The sequence below is a fragment of the Diprion similis genome, chromosome 10 (assembly GCF_021155765.1).
Source record: "Diprion similis isolate iyDipSimi1 chromosome 10, iyDipSimi1.1, whole genome shotgun sequence".
NCBI classification, from domain to species: Eukaryota; Metazoa; Arthropoda; class Insecta; order Hymenoptera; family Diprionidae; genus Diprion; species Diprion similis.
In genome coordinates, this window is record NC_060114.1 from 5520355 (window position 1) to 5537254 (window position 16900).

At 37.1% G+C, this 16900-nt stretch overlaps 4 protein-coding genes across 6 annotated transcripts; 2 read left to right on the forward strand and 2 right to left on the reverse strand.

Annotated features, from left to right (window-relative positions):
- Nucleotides 1-1007: 1007 nt before the first annotated feature.
- LOC124411966 (snRNA-activating protein complex subunit 3) lies at nt 1008-6057 on the forward strand. Of its 2 annotated transcripts, none has more exons than XM_046891555.1 (6): nt 1008-1282; nt 1788-1986; nt 2108-2380; nt 2607-2848; nt 3561-3860; nt 5770-6057. In XM_046891555.1, the coding sequence occupies exons 1-5, from the start codon at nt 1080-1082 to the stop codon at nt 3814-3816; spliced, it is 1173 nt and encodes a 390-aa protein (XP_046747511.1). In that variant the 5' UTR covers nt 1008-1079; the 3' UTR covers nt 3817-3860; nt 5770-6057. The 2 variants fall into 2 exon arrangements, with proteins under 2 accessions (XP_046747511.1, XP_046747510.1); XM_046891554.1 differs by having other exon boundaries at nt 3561-3859; nt 5874-6057.
- Nucleotides 4154-9458, reverse strand: LOC124411965 (protein O-mannosyl-transferase TMTC4). 2 transcript variants are annotated; one of them, XM_046891552.1, is made up of 12 exons: nt 9056-9458; nt 8665-8890; nt 8072-8255; nt 7802-7981; nt 7091-7351; nt 6806-7005; nt 5742-6128; nt 5284-5391; nt 5067-5208; nt 4729-4843; nt 4421-4603; nt 4154-4331 (listed from the first exon to the last, which is right to left on the reverse strand). In XM_046891552.1, exons 1-12 carry the CDS (start codon nt 9090-9092, stop codon nt 4210-4212), a joined length of 2145 nt encoding a protein of 714 aa, XP_046747508.1. In that variant the 5' UTR covers nt 9093-9458; the 3' UTR covers nt 4154-4209. The 2 variants fall into 2 exon arrangements, with proteins under 2 accessions (XP_046747508.1, XP_046747509.1); XM_046891553.1 differs by lacking the exon at nt 4154-4331 and having other exon boundaries at nt 4482-4603; nt 4706-4843.
- An 884-nt stretch (nt 9459-10342) lies between these two features.
- LOC124411395 (jerky protein homolog-like) lies at nt 10343-12478 on the forward strand. Its single transcript, XM_046890486.1, has 3 exons — nt 10343-10820; nt 11129-12223; nt 12309-12478. Exons 1-3 carry the CDS (start codon nt 10502-10504, stop codon nt 12476-12478), a joined length of 1584 nt encoding a protein of 527 aa, XP_046746442.1. The 5' UTR covers nt 10343-10501.
- A 205-nt stretch (nt 12479-12683) lies between these two features.
- On the reverse strand, nt 12684-15174 carry LOC124411967 (isoaspartyl peptidase/L-asparaginase). The gene is made up of 2 exons (XM_046891556.1): nt 14799-15174; nt 12684-13813 (listed from the first exon to the last, which is right to left on the reverse strand). Exons 1-2 carry the CDS (start codon nt 15060-15062, stop codon nt 13136-13138), a joined length of 942 nt encoding a protein of 313 aa, XP_046747512.1. The 5' UTR covers nt 15063-15174; the 3' UTR covers nt 12684-13135.
- Nucleotides 15175-16900: the final 1726 nt, after the last annotated feature.

The window sequence follows — 16900 nt, forward strand, 5'->3', positions numbered from 1 at the left end:
ATTTCTCTGCTGTTGGTCCTACGCTTTTTTTGATGTGTTTTTCGAGTTCCTGGGGTTCCAATTAGTCAAGAAACGATCATACAAATCAATTCGGAGACCAGAAATTTTCGGCTCCGAAAATCGCAAAAAAAATAAGGCTAACCCCTTTGGATTTTTGGCGAAAATTTCGACGACTTTGAAAAGTGCGGCAATTAATTCTTCACTGCACCATTCTGACCTGATTTCGCGAGAGGAATCGATTAAGCGCAGTTCCGATACGCTGCGAGCAACGGATCAAGAGTTACAGCCAGAAAACGGAACGTTTCTTTCTTGATTTATCTGCTGCTGGTCTTTTTTTCGGAATGCCTCAGCTGTTTTCCGGGTCGGCTCTATGGTATGTCACGGCTACATAAAATAAAGTGGAGACAGTTTCTTCAAGCAGAGGGTAAGACAAATCACACATTCAAAGGTTCAAAGTTACACTTTCAGTTTATTAAATATTTCTAGTTCTCAGTACAAGTGTTCTGGTGTCAGTGTATATAGACTCCAACAAATTGCTACGTTGTATTGGGGTTGCAGACAATAATAAACGCAAAAGAATGCTGAATTATTACATAAGTTATCCAACTATCATGCGATGGAGCGCAATCCACATAATCTCAGGTAGAATCTGAAAAATGACACATGACGTAATCTTTGCGTAGGAATGAAGCTTTGGTCCGCGCGAAAGTGCAATGGCTCTCTGCAGGAAACCATATGTTTGATATTGCAGTGTTACTATTTGACGGAACCCGTATAGAATTAAATTAAAGAACGAATTGGTTGCTTCTAATTCTCAACGTATCTTCTGAGCTTTTGGTGCTACGATCTTTGAAACCCTTTTCTTGCTATGATCAGGATTCAAATAACAATCGAACAATCCAACGCCACAAAAATCGATTCTTCAAGAATCGTCGAAGAATTACGCGTCATTAGAGTCAACGGAGTTGGGTCTCCCAAAAAGAATACTACAAACATCAGTTTAGCTGTCAATCCTCACGAAATATCTCAAATAACAGAGAAAAAAATAATCCGTAAGCAACAACAGTCAGTTTTAAAGAATGGATGAGGTTTACGGATTCTACAACAAGACCAGTTCTGAGAAGCTGAACTTGGCACAATACTTTGATGAATACAATAATTTAACTAACCTCAAAAGTTTGGCAGAACTGAGGTCAAGCAGAAATGAGAAAACTGGGATCCTCGGAATAATGCAGATGGATGTAAATGACGAAGACTTTGCAGTATTATCTGAATATTGCAGGTAATTAAACACAACTTGAATCGTTAGGATCCTTAAATGTAACCTATCCTAACCTTATTCAAAATTTAACCTCAACACCAATTCACTGAACTCTGTCGAGTTTAATGCACTAATTTAATTCAATTTTAGCCTAACCAAACGTGATTCAAAATTTTACCTCTATCTAAACTAATCTAATATTAAATCTAACTTTACAGCAATTTAGTTTCCTAGATTAATCAAGAATTGATTGAGCAGCTCGGATAGAAATGTAATGAAATTTTTTGATAATACCCATAACGTAGTCACAACAATATTTTCACATCTGACCCGAAGTAAATGTATTTGGCTTCATAACTGTATCAATTTCTCGCCGGACAGAATATACAAGCCTTGCGAACAGGCTGGAATCTTGCGTTAGAATTTTCAAATTGATGTGTATATACATAGTTTTAGATGAAAAGAGAATCTAAAATCATAAGCTTTCGAATATGTGACAAAGACTCGAGCATGATTTTTTTTGCAGCATTGAAAATTTGACGATACCTGGCGAAAGTTTTGAGAAATACGATGACACAAGGTTGGGCAATCGCAAAGGGACGTACGAAGTGAAAGAAATACCGAAAGACGTCAATCTCGAAACACTGACAAAGCTTAAAGAGAGATTAGAATTGCCTCAGCGACCATTTGTCCACAGTTTAAAATACAGGAGCGAGATATGCATAGTGAGTCAAATCGATCAATTTCCTTTTGTCGAAAATCCAAAATTATTTTACTATAATTTAAAAGAATGTTAACATACTTGTTTGCTTTAAATTGTTTTTCTTGTAATGCAATTATTTACAGGAACCTGAAAAAGTCGAGACGTTCAAATGCAACTCTCTAATGGAGCCGGGAAACGAGATGCTTGTCTTTGTCCGTATTTATGCACCTTTCGTACATCAGCATCGAATTAGCAGTGTCTATGTGTCCAAAATATTCACCACTCACATTGTAGCCATCCTTGGATCGCAAACGTTGGCTGAACTCAGAGACATCATATCGTGCACATCGGATTTATCCATAGCTAAAGAAGTTAGTGCCGACCCAGATGCTGGGGCGAGGCAGCCACAGGCTAAAGTGAGCGGTTATTGCTTGACTACGAATCAAAACTTGGCAGATTAGAAAAAACTATTCGAGAAAAACTTTTACAATTAGCAACTTCAAAATGCATAATCTAGTATTTTCGATCCAATTCTAATGTTCATGGTTCTCATTCTATCCAGTATAGAAATCTTTAATGCAATAATCGTGAAGTCTATTGTCTTCTGTCCGTCATATAATATTTTTGTACCTTTGTTTCCAGGACGTTTATAAGTCCGGATTTTTCTACATTGAAAGCACGTTTTACAACGATTTTCGCGACCCGAGTAACATGGACAACAGCGAAGTGATCAGAGAATGGGCTAAGAAACGGAATTTAGGACCGTTTAAAACTGCATCAATGGAAAGCGTCACCATTAATTCACTCTCCGTAAAATTTGGTTACCCTTGGGTCTACCAGCATCAAGGAACCTGTGAGCATTTGCTTGTGTTTTCTGATGCCAGGTGAATTGGAACTGCAATTTTCATTAACTCTATGAATTCACTTTGATGTAGTTGAGAAAAAGAAGTATTATTTACTTTTTTTTATGTCGTTCGATGAATGAGACATCAATTTATGTCTGAAGATAATACTTGCTATCAACTTTATTACTAGACAATTGTACATTGAGTATTTATCAAATTATTGTATTACTAAGGTGAGATTTCTATCATGTAAGAATGAAAAAAAAATGTAGACATCGATGCTTCATTTCAAATCACTTCAATATTGTTAAAAATCTCGTAAATTCGTTCCATTTCACTTTACGATGGCTCGTTTTATTGAGAAGATTATTATTTTATATAAAGTGACGAAAGAACTGTTTCTTTTTTTTTTTCACATCAGGTAGGTATTGTTAAATATTGAATTATACATTGATCAACAAATTGCAATATTGAATCGGTCATTAAAAAAAAAAAGAGCAAACTGTTCCAGTCACTTTGTAGAAAATAATTGGTTGAATAAAAATAAGCCATCGTGAAGTGAACACGAACAAATTTACCACATTATTATTACTTTCGAGCATCGATTTTGCGCCTTCAGTTTCCTCAATCACATTATTAGCTACCCAAATTCTAGTTTCACGATTTTTGCAAAAGACTTTTCGAAAAGCTTCAGTCTTTGAAACGTTCTTATCGAAAATTAATCTCTTTCCATTATGTCTGATATCCTTAGGCTGATCGGCCCATCGGACAATTTGACCATATCCAGCTACCCGAGAATCCACAGAATGCGAGCGAGTTCAACGAAGTATTGCATGGTCTGCGGAGTGTTCGCAGCGTCCTGGATAACGACAGATAACGACAGGCTGCCCCACGATCCTTGTTACTTTTGCACAACTTGTTTTCATTCCTTCAATTACATCAACGGTGAAAAGATTGGCAATTTCTTGGCTTATCCAGTGCCTTTCAGCGACGTTGCTCAGGACTGAAGAGAAATCCTGCTAACTTGTTCTCGAAGTATTTAACTATTTGGGTAAGCCTGCATTAATTTATTTATTCTTTAACCAATCTTTAAGACAAAAAGCGAAGTTCAAGATCGTGAAATTTATGTAACCATGAATTTTTTTCAGAAAAATTGGTATTTCAAAACTTTAATCATGAATATCAAATTCAGTAAACAATAATATAGTGAGACGTTCTCACATTTTGGAAACTTGACTCCTTCAAAGTCCTTAAAAAATATTTTAAGACAGATTTCCATTTGACGTTTGGTTACTAATTTCAACCTTGTCAAAAATGGGTTTCTAAATAAAAAAATAACCCAAATCGCGTATATCTGCTTTTATTTACGTCCAGTACATCGTTTCAATAAATAAAAAAAATCATCCGATTCTCAGCTTCTTCAAGTTGTCCTTTGCACTTTGCAAATTCGGATTTATTTCTAAGGCTTTTTTGTACATTCTTTTCGCTTTCTGGCGCTTGTTCCATCGGTGGTAAAGGACGCCTGATTGAAAATTGGATCACGCCTCGTTATCTTTCTATTTCTGGTCATTTCTCTATGGTGTATTTATTCATTCCATACAAATCACTCACCCAAATTTGTGTAGAAGTTTGCATTTGACGAATCTCGCGAAATCGCGTTATTAAATTGCTTCTCTGCTTCCTCGAACTTGCCCGCCTTACCAAGTATGTTACCGATATTGAAATATATCGAAGCCTCGTCTGGCAGATACTTCAACGCTTTGTTACCAACTGATAACGCTTTATCCCCGTGACCTGAGTAGAGTAGAATTTTGAATGAAAATTTAATTTGTGACAAATATTTATGAACAATATAATCCCGATTTTTTTTTATCCATATCTCTCTTTTCTCTATACTTTTGTACATATTCAATTCTTGCCTAAATCGTCCAGCAGCAAAATTGTATTCGTCCATGCACGTTTATGATTTGGTTTTTGTCTAGTCGCATTTTCCCAGGCCTTCAGAGCCTTGTCATATTGTCTTTGTTCCAAATACTGAAAACAAACAATCATTTATCCAAACGATATATCGCAAAACTTCTTTGATTCGAGCGGCAATTGAATTTAGTCTAATTTGAACAGAATTTTGAGTAGAACTTTCGGCTAAATAAAACATTCTACTCGTTAAAAAAACTATTCTCAAAAAAATAATTTAAACATTTCCTGAGTTTAAAAGGAAAAGGAAAAGAAGTTTGAACAATTGCTAAAACATTCTTACCAAGACGCCAAGATTGTAATAGCAATCTGGGTATTTCGATCTATGAGAAAGAGCAGTTAAATAACTTTTCTCCGATTCCTCGGGTTTCTTTAACGCAGCCAATACAATTCCGTAATTCATCCAAGCCGCTGCGAAATCCGATCTGAAATTTAAAATCAGTTAAAGATGTTAATTCCATCGAAAGATGTAACTTCTCTTTCTTTTTTTTTCTACCTACTGTATCTCTACGGCTCTCTTGAGTAGTTTTTCCGCTTCATAATATCTCTGTCGATCCTTGAGCAAATTACCCAAGTTATTCATAGCTTGAGCATATTCAGGATGAAGTCTGAAAGACAAAAAATTGCGGTGTAACATGACCGGTTTAAGAGTATTGACGAGATTCGGGATAGTAATTCCTCAAAACTATCTAACACACGATTGTTCAGAATTTTTTGAGAATTTTGAATTCCGTCGATCCTAAGTCCTAGGTGACCATAGCGCACTTTCCAACATCAGAACGATGACATTGCAAATGAATTCAAATCGAAATGATGTTTTACGAACAATGAAATTATTCTAAGTACTCTTAAATGGTTTGTGACCGCAAATTTAAAACAGTTTGAAGATCTTTGCTTTCAAATTTTTGAATTACACCTGTCTTTCTAATAGAACGTTTCACGCCAAATCGAATTGCACCTTAAAGCCTCATTGTACTCGATTTCAGCGTGAGCCGAATCGCCTTTGTCTGCAGCATTCTTGGCGACGTTGTAGTGAACCTTTGCATTCAACGGACAGACATTCAGGGCTGATCGGAACAACGTTTTTTCCGTTTTCCATTCGGTGCTTCTGATCCAGGAACGTGCAAAGAAGACCGCCAGCAGAACGAAGTACAGCGACAAAAGTATTCTGCTGCAGCCGTTGCATTGCTCCATCAGACGCTGAAATCCGATTGCAAATAGCAAGCAGAAACCTGCCGAAGGTATATATAGCGTCCTTTCCGCAAGAACGAAACCGACCTTGAAAAACAGGTTTGTCGCTGGAAGGAACGGTATCATCAGTAAAGCGAGTCCCATTATCGTGGGGCTGAAAAACAAGAAGAGGATTGAACCTGTAACCTGTGATGGTGGCAAATAAATTTTTTTGTAACTGTTTCCTCATCGCAAAAGATAGATTATTATTAAAAATCGGTGTTAATTAGTTTTTGGGGTATGACGAAGTCTTTGAATTGAGTTAGCCCTTGTCTCGCAAATACTCAATCAGTTCCTTTGCCATTCACAAGTTATTTTGTCCCAAAAACGTATCTTACTTCAGAACTGAGTCTGTGACGAATTATTTTTAAGATATTTTAAGATTATATCAGAAAAAGTCAGTGTCTTTGAATCGGATATTCTGTAATTGTGATACGATGGTTTGATTCTGGAAGCCATTTTGATTGTAACTGTGTTGTTGAATTATATTGTATATTATTTTTTAAAATGCCATTTTTTCTTGTCAAAGAATAGTTTCTAAGACTGCGTGATTATTCAATTAATCGAAAAAATTCAATTGAAAGACTCGATTAATCGATTGTACGAGCATTTGAAAGGATCAATTAATCGAAAGATCGATCAACCGAAAAGGCTGATTAATCAATCAATTGAAAAAGATCATCTACAACTCTCCGAGTTGAGAAGGAAAAAAAAATTGCATCTGGCAAATATTGTCAGTCAATAATAATCGTGAATAAATTGAGTGTACGTAAAGGATAAAAAAAAGGTTACCTCAACTGTTCGCTGTGCTTTTTGGCCGAAACATGGTAGCAGAAAGATCCGAGAACGATCCACAAAGTAAAAACAGCAAGGATCCTCACGTCCAAACCATTAATTAGCGGAACGCAGCCCATCGCCCAGTCAAAAGAGAGCCACTCGGGACACAGGAGTAACCATGCGTTCAGGCTATATATATAATTGAAGTTAAGTACCTTTTGAAAAATTGTTACAAGATTATTTTATGCTCATTTGCATTGGTGTTACTTGAATATATAGTTGTTTGACGCAGAGACTCACGCGCATCGGTAATGGTTCGACAAAAGAAGCAGGATTATCAACCGGTTGAAACCGTGGCGGGGAAAATCCCATTATACTGAATCTGAGTAAGAGCAGGAAAAATCCGGCTATCGATAGTGTCTTCATGCGCCGAACAAGAGCCGCGTACTTGACTGCTAAAGACTCTCTCGTCTCGCCTGAACACACCTGTCTCAGACACCTCACCATATCGATTGGTAATAATTTATTGACGACGACTAGATCATAAACGCAGCATATGCCCTTAAATCGAAAAACAGAGTTGAAAATTAACTGTTTTAAACAATTTTGGTGTTGAAAAAGAGCAAAAGCTATCTGCTAGTCTTTTATTAAAGATGCATATCTTGTACTGTTAAACATGAAAACAAATTTCTCCTTAAACTTTGTTTTTATATTTTTTCTGAACTTGAAACAGTACTGAAGATGCATTCTTGAAAATGAAAATTGCTGGGCAAATCCAAAGTTAGGAAAAAAGTAACAACTGTTTAACAAATCTCCAGCAGCGATGTTTCCACTAGTTATGGTGAACTCGAATGGAACTACGTCTCTACTATGTGATATCAACCGTCATTTACATAAATATCACTGCTAGAGAGTTTTCAAACGGTTTTTTCTCTGCTCCTAAGTTTTGATTCAGACAAAAAAATCGATTCACCCTTATTAAGCTTTCGCAGTGAATGCAATCACACTTACAATCGCAGTTATTCCAGTTTCTTTGCAAAGCATCGACGTCATTATACATAACATACTCATAGTCATGTTCATCCATTTGGCGAACGATCCTTCGGCGAGTATTGACTTTTGGTATAACAAAATTGATATCCACATGAACACCGCGCAAAGCATGTCTGCTCTCCCGACGATACCTGCGACCTGAAAATAAGTCACCTGTGAGTTTTTTTTTGTAACTTGTAGCACAATATTGTTTGGAAACATGATGGAAAATATTGAGGAAGAGCTTACCGCCTCTGCGTGAACAGGATGGACAGCGAACAATGTTGCAGCATAGAAAGCTACATTTCCAGAATTCTCACCGATCAATATATTGTACAGGAATAAAGTGAGAACAGAAACCAGAACGTGGAGTATCACATTTACTATGTGAAAGTCTCTGGGATCCAAATATCCTCTGAAGAGATAATGAAGCCTGAAAGATCAGAATTTAACAGTTTGATTTCAGCTTTTCCTGGCGCCTCAAATAAGAAAACAATAGTGTAAATTTTAGAATGTCAAAAAAAAAGACCAAAATATAGATGTTTGATCAAATTCTGGGTGTCATTAATTCAAAGAAATTACTTGTTCTATTCCATCTACGCAATGATGTTTCTGTTGTCAGAAGTTCCTATGAAAGTTCTACATTTATTTTTACTTAAAAATAACAGTTTATTTATAACCGAGATACTCAACATGACTTTCTTCATCCTCAAGGGTTCATTTTAAGTTAATAACTCATTGCTGCAAAATCAGCAGACTTCCTTTCGTATAATTTTAATTTTAAAGAAATGCAATGCAAAAAAGAAGTAAAATTAAGGAAAATGAAAATACTAAAAGCATGCCTAAACGTGAGTATCGTCAGAGGGCGATAGGATTTGTGACTCTGTTTGTGCGACAACTTTGTCCCCCAAAAATCGTTCTCGAATATTTTGTATATCGGAGCATCCTTAACATCTTTATTTGTCACTATGGCCTCAGAATCGTCGAATACAAATTCACCGTCGTACGAATTTGCAAAACACAGAGAAGCCACGATCACCAGAATTATCGCAGTTGGAAGAGAAATGTCTGAAAGAATATAAGATAATTTTGTAATACATTTGTGTTGAGTAATTGAATTATGGTTATTCTGACCGTTATTTTTTGTTTAAAAAATTGATAATGTTAGAAGTATAATACACTTATATACCTATAAGATCATTCTTGTGTTATCCAGTAAGATTATGGGATTACCTTGAAATCCTTTAAGATCCTTCTTCTGTTTTGTCATAATTCGAGTCGTTTTTGTTTTCTCTTCTTTACCGACTATTTATTACTCATTAAATTGCTATCAGCTTCTGTCATTTGCGTATTGACTAATCGTTGTTTAAATTTTTTTGCAATTGGCTAGAACACGCTTGCTGCTACAGGTGAGTAAATTATACTTCGTTTTACGTCGCATAGCGCCTGCAGATTATCTTTTAAGGACTGTTTTAAATCTCCTTATTATACCACACATTTGCCTCAATTTTCATTATTTTTTCGCGCAAACATCAGACAGATGCTTCTTACGTTTCTCGGTTCAAAGATTTAAAGGAGACTCTGCTTCGGCTATGTCATCGTGGCTCTTGCGCAGCTTTAGCAGTTTTAATTTAACTGTAATCAGATATGCAAGCGCAGATCCAGACGCCAAAGCGCATGTGCGCGCTGTGCTATGGAATGGATCTTTTATTCTGCATAGTGTGCATACGGCTTACGGAATATTAGGTAGCACCCCTTTTTTACCGTTATTGACCATTCCATGTCCCGTTCCAAAAACGTTGGTTCTCAAGATCTGGCTATTTAAGCGCGTACAATAGTTCTACTCTTACCAGCCGAGTCATGTTTACTATTTCGCAAAAATGCGTATGCAAAAAATGCGAAAATGAGCGGTTGATAATGTTCACTATGGAAAACACTATTACAAACCCTTCAGACAATGACGTCGCTATAACAGAACTCAAAACTCCGTCTTGACCGACCGAGGCTGTAATAATCATTGCAGTTCATCAAATTATTTCTTCTTACGTGCTTTAGATAGTTTTTAAAATGTAGAAAACTTACGGAACGTCGAGATATTCTCACGCATCCATAAAACAATACTTTCTGTAAAAATACCTGCTGTTTGCAATGCTTCGAAGACTATTAATTAGCTTGCACATATTAATTGTGTACGTCCTAAGTTCTTATCGTCAAATTAAAAAATTCTGAACTTTCATAATTCCTTGCACTTTACACGGAATAGAAAATAGGAATTTGCTATATAGATTCGCGCGATCACAGGTATAAGGAAACATACTGCAATAAAAGTAAGCATTCTCTCAGTTTCACCAATTATCTCACCTTCAATCGGCACTGTTCTCATCTCTTCGATGACAAACATTTAAAAAAATTATAGAATACATAATTTTGGTCGGTCAAGAAGCAGTAGGACTTTTAACGCCGATGTTTGCGATGCAGAACGTAGCTTTGGGCATTTAAAATGGCCGCCGATGACCTTCGGAGTAACCCAACACAGTCAGTTTTCGCTAAGAGAGCTCTCGTTGAGAGAGCGGATATCGCTTACCATTTGTTTGCGGACATATATCGCCTAGTATTTTCGTTATTTTTCTCTTACCATCAGATCTAATGATCTGAATCAAACAATATAGTGTTGCAGTGATGGACTGCGACGGTAATTCAACGAAACGAAAATTGAACAATTTTACACTGAAGCAGAAGATTGACATACTGAATAACATCAAATGTGGGAACAAATCGAGGTACGCCATTTGCCAAGAATATAATATTGGCGAAAGTACTTTGAGAAAATGGATACACGATGAAGACAAGTTGAGGGAATTTTGGAGCAAGAATAACACGTGCTCAAGCCATAAGAAAATACGCACCGAAGATAACCCGCATTTGGGAGAGGCATTATTCATTTGGTACAATGAAAATAGGATATCAGGAATTCCTGTTACTGGTCCTGTTTTGAAAGGTGAACATTTTTTTCCATGTACACTTTTTTAAATATTGTCGACACAATTTTGCGTCACAAACTTCCCGAAAATCATTAAATAACATCGGTACAGTGATTGTTTTCTTCGAAAAATTAACGAGTCTGTTAGATCATTAACTTTCTGTTAATATCTCAATTTTCCCGCCATACAATTAGTATTTATGTCTATACGGAAGTGTGAAAATTTCAACTTATCGATATAACCGAGAAGTTTATCGGATCTTCATTATTTTATTACTGTTATATTCCTACATAACTATTATATTTTTATATTATATCACATTCAGCAAAAGCCCGGATTCTAAACAAACTATTGGATGGTAAAAAGAACTTTTCGGCGAGCAACGGATGGTTCAGTAAGTGGAAGAAAAGATACAACATTCGAGAACTGTCGATAAGTGGAGAAAAGAAACCGTCAGACGCGAACGCAGTTGAACAATGTATAATCGAACTATCGAAGTTAATAAACAGAAATTCGCTATCAAGATGCCAGATATTCAACTGCGATGAGACCGTTTTAAATTATAAAATGCTCCCGGATCAAGAAACCGGGAAAAAAATCGAGGAACAGCAAGAGTTGAAAAAAATCAACAATGAACGTGTGACGGTTATGGCTTGCAGTAATTCTGACGGCAGTTTGAAGCTGCCTTTGGTCGTGATTGGAAGGTGGGAAAAACCAAGATCTCTCAAAAATATCCAGTCGAGTAATATTCCGGTATTTTATGCGAGCCAGCAAAAGGCCAGGCTGAATCGTAAGATTTTCAACGAATGGTTCGAAAAAGAATTCGTCACTCGCGTAGCCGGATTTTTAACGGAAAGAAGCTTACCGCTTAATGCGATACTGATCGTCGATAACGCGTCGTCCCATTTAGCCATCAAAGCATCCTTCGGCGATATAAAGACACATTTTCTGCCGGTAAGTGCAGCTGCTTCTTCACTCCTGCAGCCGATGGAACAGGGAATTTTTCAAACCCTAAGAATCCACTTCAAGCATGCGCTGGTTACGTCCGTCGTCAATGCTTGGGAGGATGGAATCGATGTGATCCGATATTCGAGATCAGTCAATTTACGTGAGGTCATTCACTGGGTCAATGACGCGTGGGAAGAAATCAGTCCAAGCAGCATGAGTAGGTGCTGGGAAAAGCTCCTGCCGGGAATTCCAGAGGAGAATCAAAATGCGCGGAACACTTCCTCTCAGATGATAACTTCTTCCGAAATTCTCTGTGCTCTGCGGCGAGTTGACGAGTACAAAAATTTGACTGAGAATCAAGTCAATGAATGGATTGCTTATGAGAATATGGAAGCTAAATCGTCGACAATGATGACCGACGATGAAATCATTCAAATGGTTTTGAGCCAACGAAACGAGGATGCAACTAACGGTAATAAGCTCTTTTTTAACATTTCGTGGAAAACTTTCAAAACTCAAAATTCACGAGATTTTCATTTGTGTTGTGCATTTTTTAGATGACGAAATTACCTGCGAAGATGAAATCGAAGTTACGGCTACTGATACAGTCAACGCCATAAATCGAGTGATACATTACTTTAAGAAATCTAACTGCATGACTAGCTTAGAAATTTCCAATTTATACAAACTGAAGGGAAGAGCTCTTACAATAAAAATGAAATCGTAGTTTCGTGAGGTGTATAATTTATTATTTCTTTAAATTAGGTTGTTGTTCCTAATACAGTTTTAAGCAGATTTTATAATTCAATAGAGAAAAGAAAACAGCCGTATTAATTCATCGATTACATTCATTTCATATTTTCGTACATTTATGATCATTTGAAACTGAGTTGTAAAGAGGATAAATTATTTAGAAACAATTTGAATCTTCGTTCAATTGGCTTGGATGACAGTAGGTAAAAAGATTTGTATTCAGTGAAAAATTTTCTAAAATCTTTTCATTCGATTAACGTCAAATCAGAATTGAACTATTAAAAAATGTAACATTGAAACTGCGTTTCTTACTGATCGATGTTTTCCACACATCTTATAATCAATCACGTTTAGATATTCTAAAATATAAAAAATGAGCTTGAAATTTATTTTGTTCGTTTTTACGACTTGCCGGTTTTTTTGTTTTCTTACAGTTAAGCAATATGGCGTCGCATCGGATTATCAGCTGATCTTTAATGAGTAAATTTTGCATCGACATCCACCAAATAAAACCTAGTGCAAGTAGTTATGCTTCTCTTTTGTCACATCGAGTTGATATGTAGTACAAAATTCGACAGACAGATACTTGAAGATGACTACGAATCATGAGTAGCTATTATATTTTCGTCAGTCAGATGACGTCTGCGGATATGTTAAACCCCTCTAACACATCTTTGACGTAATTTTCGCCCGATTCTGCACCAAATCGCAATTCCCCTCGGCGACAGTAGGCCCAAGGCATTCTGGGTGCAGAAAAAGCGACACCAAATTCTCCGTCAGAATCCAAGGCAACGATTCCGACTGATTTTTTGAACCTCCTCGTGGCGGTTTCGACCACGTTCTTGACCGCTAGCATGGCTAACTGCCCGCGTTTTGCTTGGAGCGACATTTGACCGACAAGATTGAAACAGAGGCAGGACTGCATTATGGATTCTCCGTGTCCAGTAGCGACGCAACCGCCAATCGACGAATCGGCGTAAAAACCGGCACCGACTATCGCCGAGGAACCGACTCTCCCCGCCATCTTGCCACTTCCGCCACCGGAAGAGGATCCGACAGCGCATCGTCCCTCGGCATCAATAGCGACCACACCAACGGTACATGATTCTGGAATTCCGGTATCCTGCCGATCTCTTGATTGCAGGTGGAAATTCGTGAGCCTGCCGCGAAGAAGCTTCTCGACTTTTAATCCCGCTGCAAATTTTTGCGCCCCCTTGCCAATCAGTAACGAATGCTCGGTCAACTCCATCACTTGCTTCGCAAGGGTTATCGGATGAGCAATGTCTTTTATGGCACCGACGGAACCAACCTGGAATATTTTTTTTTGTGAATATCCATGAGTGAATACAGTGTTGCTGGCAATTACTGTTATGGCGCGAAACGATCACTCTGCAGGTCGATACTAGATTGTAATCAAGATGTTTTTTGAAACATGACTAACATTATTGTTTCGTTTTTTGGAATTTAAAATGAGAAATGAACATCTCAGACGCTCCACATTTTTTCTATAAGGTATTCAAAGTGGCGATGAATTTGGATGAATGAAGAAAACTTAACTATGAACAATGTAATTGAAATCATTTTTCTGTCAAATAATCAATTGATGATTAAAGCTTTTGAAAATTGTTGCGTTTTTAGCTTGCAATTATATCCACTTCCGATAAAGCAACTGTAAAAAAGTGGAGACTGTATCAATTGATCCTAACAATTCTACAGAAAGATCACATTTTCCTAGCGCTTCTCACGATTCGCCAAGTATTGCGAAAAGAAATTCAAAGGAGTTAGCCATATTTTTCCGCGATTCTTGGAAGACAAAATGCATTCGTCTTCGAATCAATTTCCAGGAGAGTTTTCCTACAATTTTTATCCTGATGGAATCGAAAAGGACAGCGAAAACATTATATATTACTTATAAAACTTGGACATTTTGACATTCATATTCATTCGAAATATTCACCACTTGAAAATACAATAATTTAGATTTTCGATCCCTTGGGAATTGACAACTGAACGAGAATACTAGCTGATTATATGTACAGTAAACTATTAGCTTCACAAACAGTTATTTTTGTATCTTTCTAAATTAGTCGACTTCATTTTCCCCGCAATAGAAGGAGTCAAATATGAGTCAACTATGCCTTCGTAATTGGAATGTTACTCCATAATTCATAATCACTACATGAATCTCGACTACCGTCTCATAAATAATTGAAGCATGTTGGAATAGCGAAAATTAAATTTTCAATGAATGAATTACGCCAATGGCAACGTTCAGAGGGCTCACTCTGCCTTACCTTCAGGGTTGTGCCGTTCATCATTCCCGCGTCAAGTTCAACCTCACCATCAACATTGAAAACTGATCCGTAGCCAGCATTGAAGTGTTGATCATCTTCCAGGATACTTATCGTCATTTCAACTGCCTCGACTGACGATTTTCCATCACAAATTGCGGCATATCCTTGAAGAACCGCGTTGTTCAGCGCAACTTGTTTACGGCTAGTCGATGATCCAGAATGCTGGAATTCTATTCCGCCATGCGCTATTATAACTGGATCCATTTTAACACGATTCAAAAACTAAGCATCCACAGTCAGGTTCAATACTGCAGTTTTTCGAGTATAATTTTTTCTAACCATAAATTTTGATCACCAACTGCCATGTTGAGAGTTTAGTTATATTGAAGACTTTGAGATACTGTGTGAACTTAGGCAATTAGAATCAGTTGTACACTTTTGCTCAATTTTTAGTCTTTTGGTTAAAGAGTGAATCAATCCATTGGTTCTTATTTTGCTTCGAAAAATGAAATCGTTAAACTGCGTGCTAAATGTAATAATAATAAGTATATCTACTCTGGCCGTCGTGTTATATTTATCTTAGTTACATTGTTTTTGCAGTAAATTCACTTTTCTGGAATTGCACTTGTGTCAACCCGTCCAATGAATTTGAAGATCGTGAAATGTGTATAAATTATACGGAACGCACGACTTGAGTTAGTCATTAAGAAGTATCTGCGGCAGAACTTTAACTTATTCAAAGATGAAATTCACCGTCGCTGTACTTTTTTTCACAATGGTGTTCTGTCTACTATACTCTGCCGCTGGTTGGCAGAATGAACAATTGAATTTCGGTGAATCCAAAATTTTTACACTGAGTAACATCATTCCGATTTATGTTTGGCTTCAAGAACCTTCATTCTACTCAATCAAATCGCAACTTTCTCAAGCTGATGAAAGTTTTACTTATATGTATACCTACGAGAGAAAAGAGTGAGACTTAGCAAACAGATTGACTGACCTCGCATGCGCATGATAATCGAAACCCATTGGTGGGTTTGATAGTACCGTGGCAACAGTTTCGTCTGCAAGACAGGCGAGCCAACTTACTCGAAACGAGTCGTGAGATGTTAAACTCGCCCGCGCCAAATGGCGAATTGATATAATGCTGTCCCGATGACTCGTAACAGTCATGAAACATCACTCTCTTAACAATGATCGTTTATTCAGCCTTTCCAAATCACTATATCAACTATTCGATATCTGCTTAACAAGCTAAAAAAAGATCGTGTCACGTGTATAACCCTAGTTTGACAGCAGTTGGGAATTCGACGAAGGTCGCGCATGCGCAGTCGCACGTTCAATCTGCTATGTTCACCGTTTCCTCTCGATACATACTCCATGAAATCATTACGTAGTACAATGATGCCAAAGAAATGACCAGACATACATTTATAGAGCCTGATGGTGAGCAAACCACTATGGACCCGAGTAAACTGTAAGTGCGAGTGATTAAGTTCGACTATTCTTTTACGATCCTTGAATATCACTCTAATGCTCATTCCTCTATGTTATACAGTTGAAATCTCCGAAGTTATCTTGGAAACCATCCCCGATCTAATAATCGGTAGGTGAGAGCGAGTAATTCCGTCCCGTCTTTTGCCATCCTTGATTATCCAAAGAATGCTCATTCCTCAGTCCTCAACCAATATCATGGTCATTCATACGAGACCGGCGACCGCCGCTGTCAAACAAGCTTTTACTAGGCCAAGTAAAAAGCTGCATCCTCAAGAAGTAAGAGAGGCATCGTTTTTATCAACTGCGCCATCTTCGTCCGGATTTAAAATGCGTTTGACTTGCATCTGATACTATGAATGTATTCAATTGTCGAATTAATCACAGAAATAAATCTTGTTAAAGAAAATATTAAACAGAACTTCTCAACACTCTGTAATTGTTTATAAATCAAATTCCGTAGTAATCAATACTGAGGAAATATTTTCAGGTGAATTTATAAACGTTTTTGAATATAGCCGCAAATGCAGGCTTCACAAAAAAAATTCGGAAAATGACTTTTGGCAGACAAATTCAAAGGCAAATTGGAAAATAAGTGAAACACACGG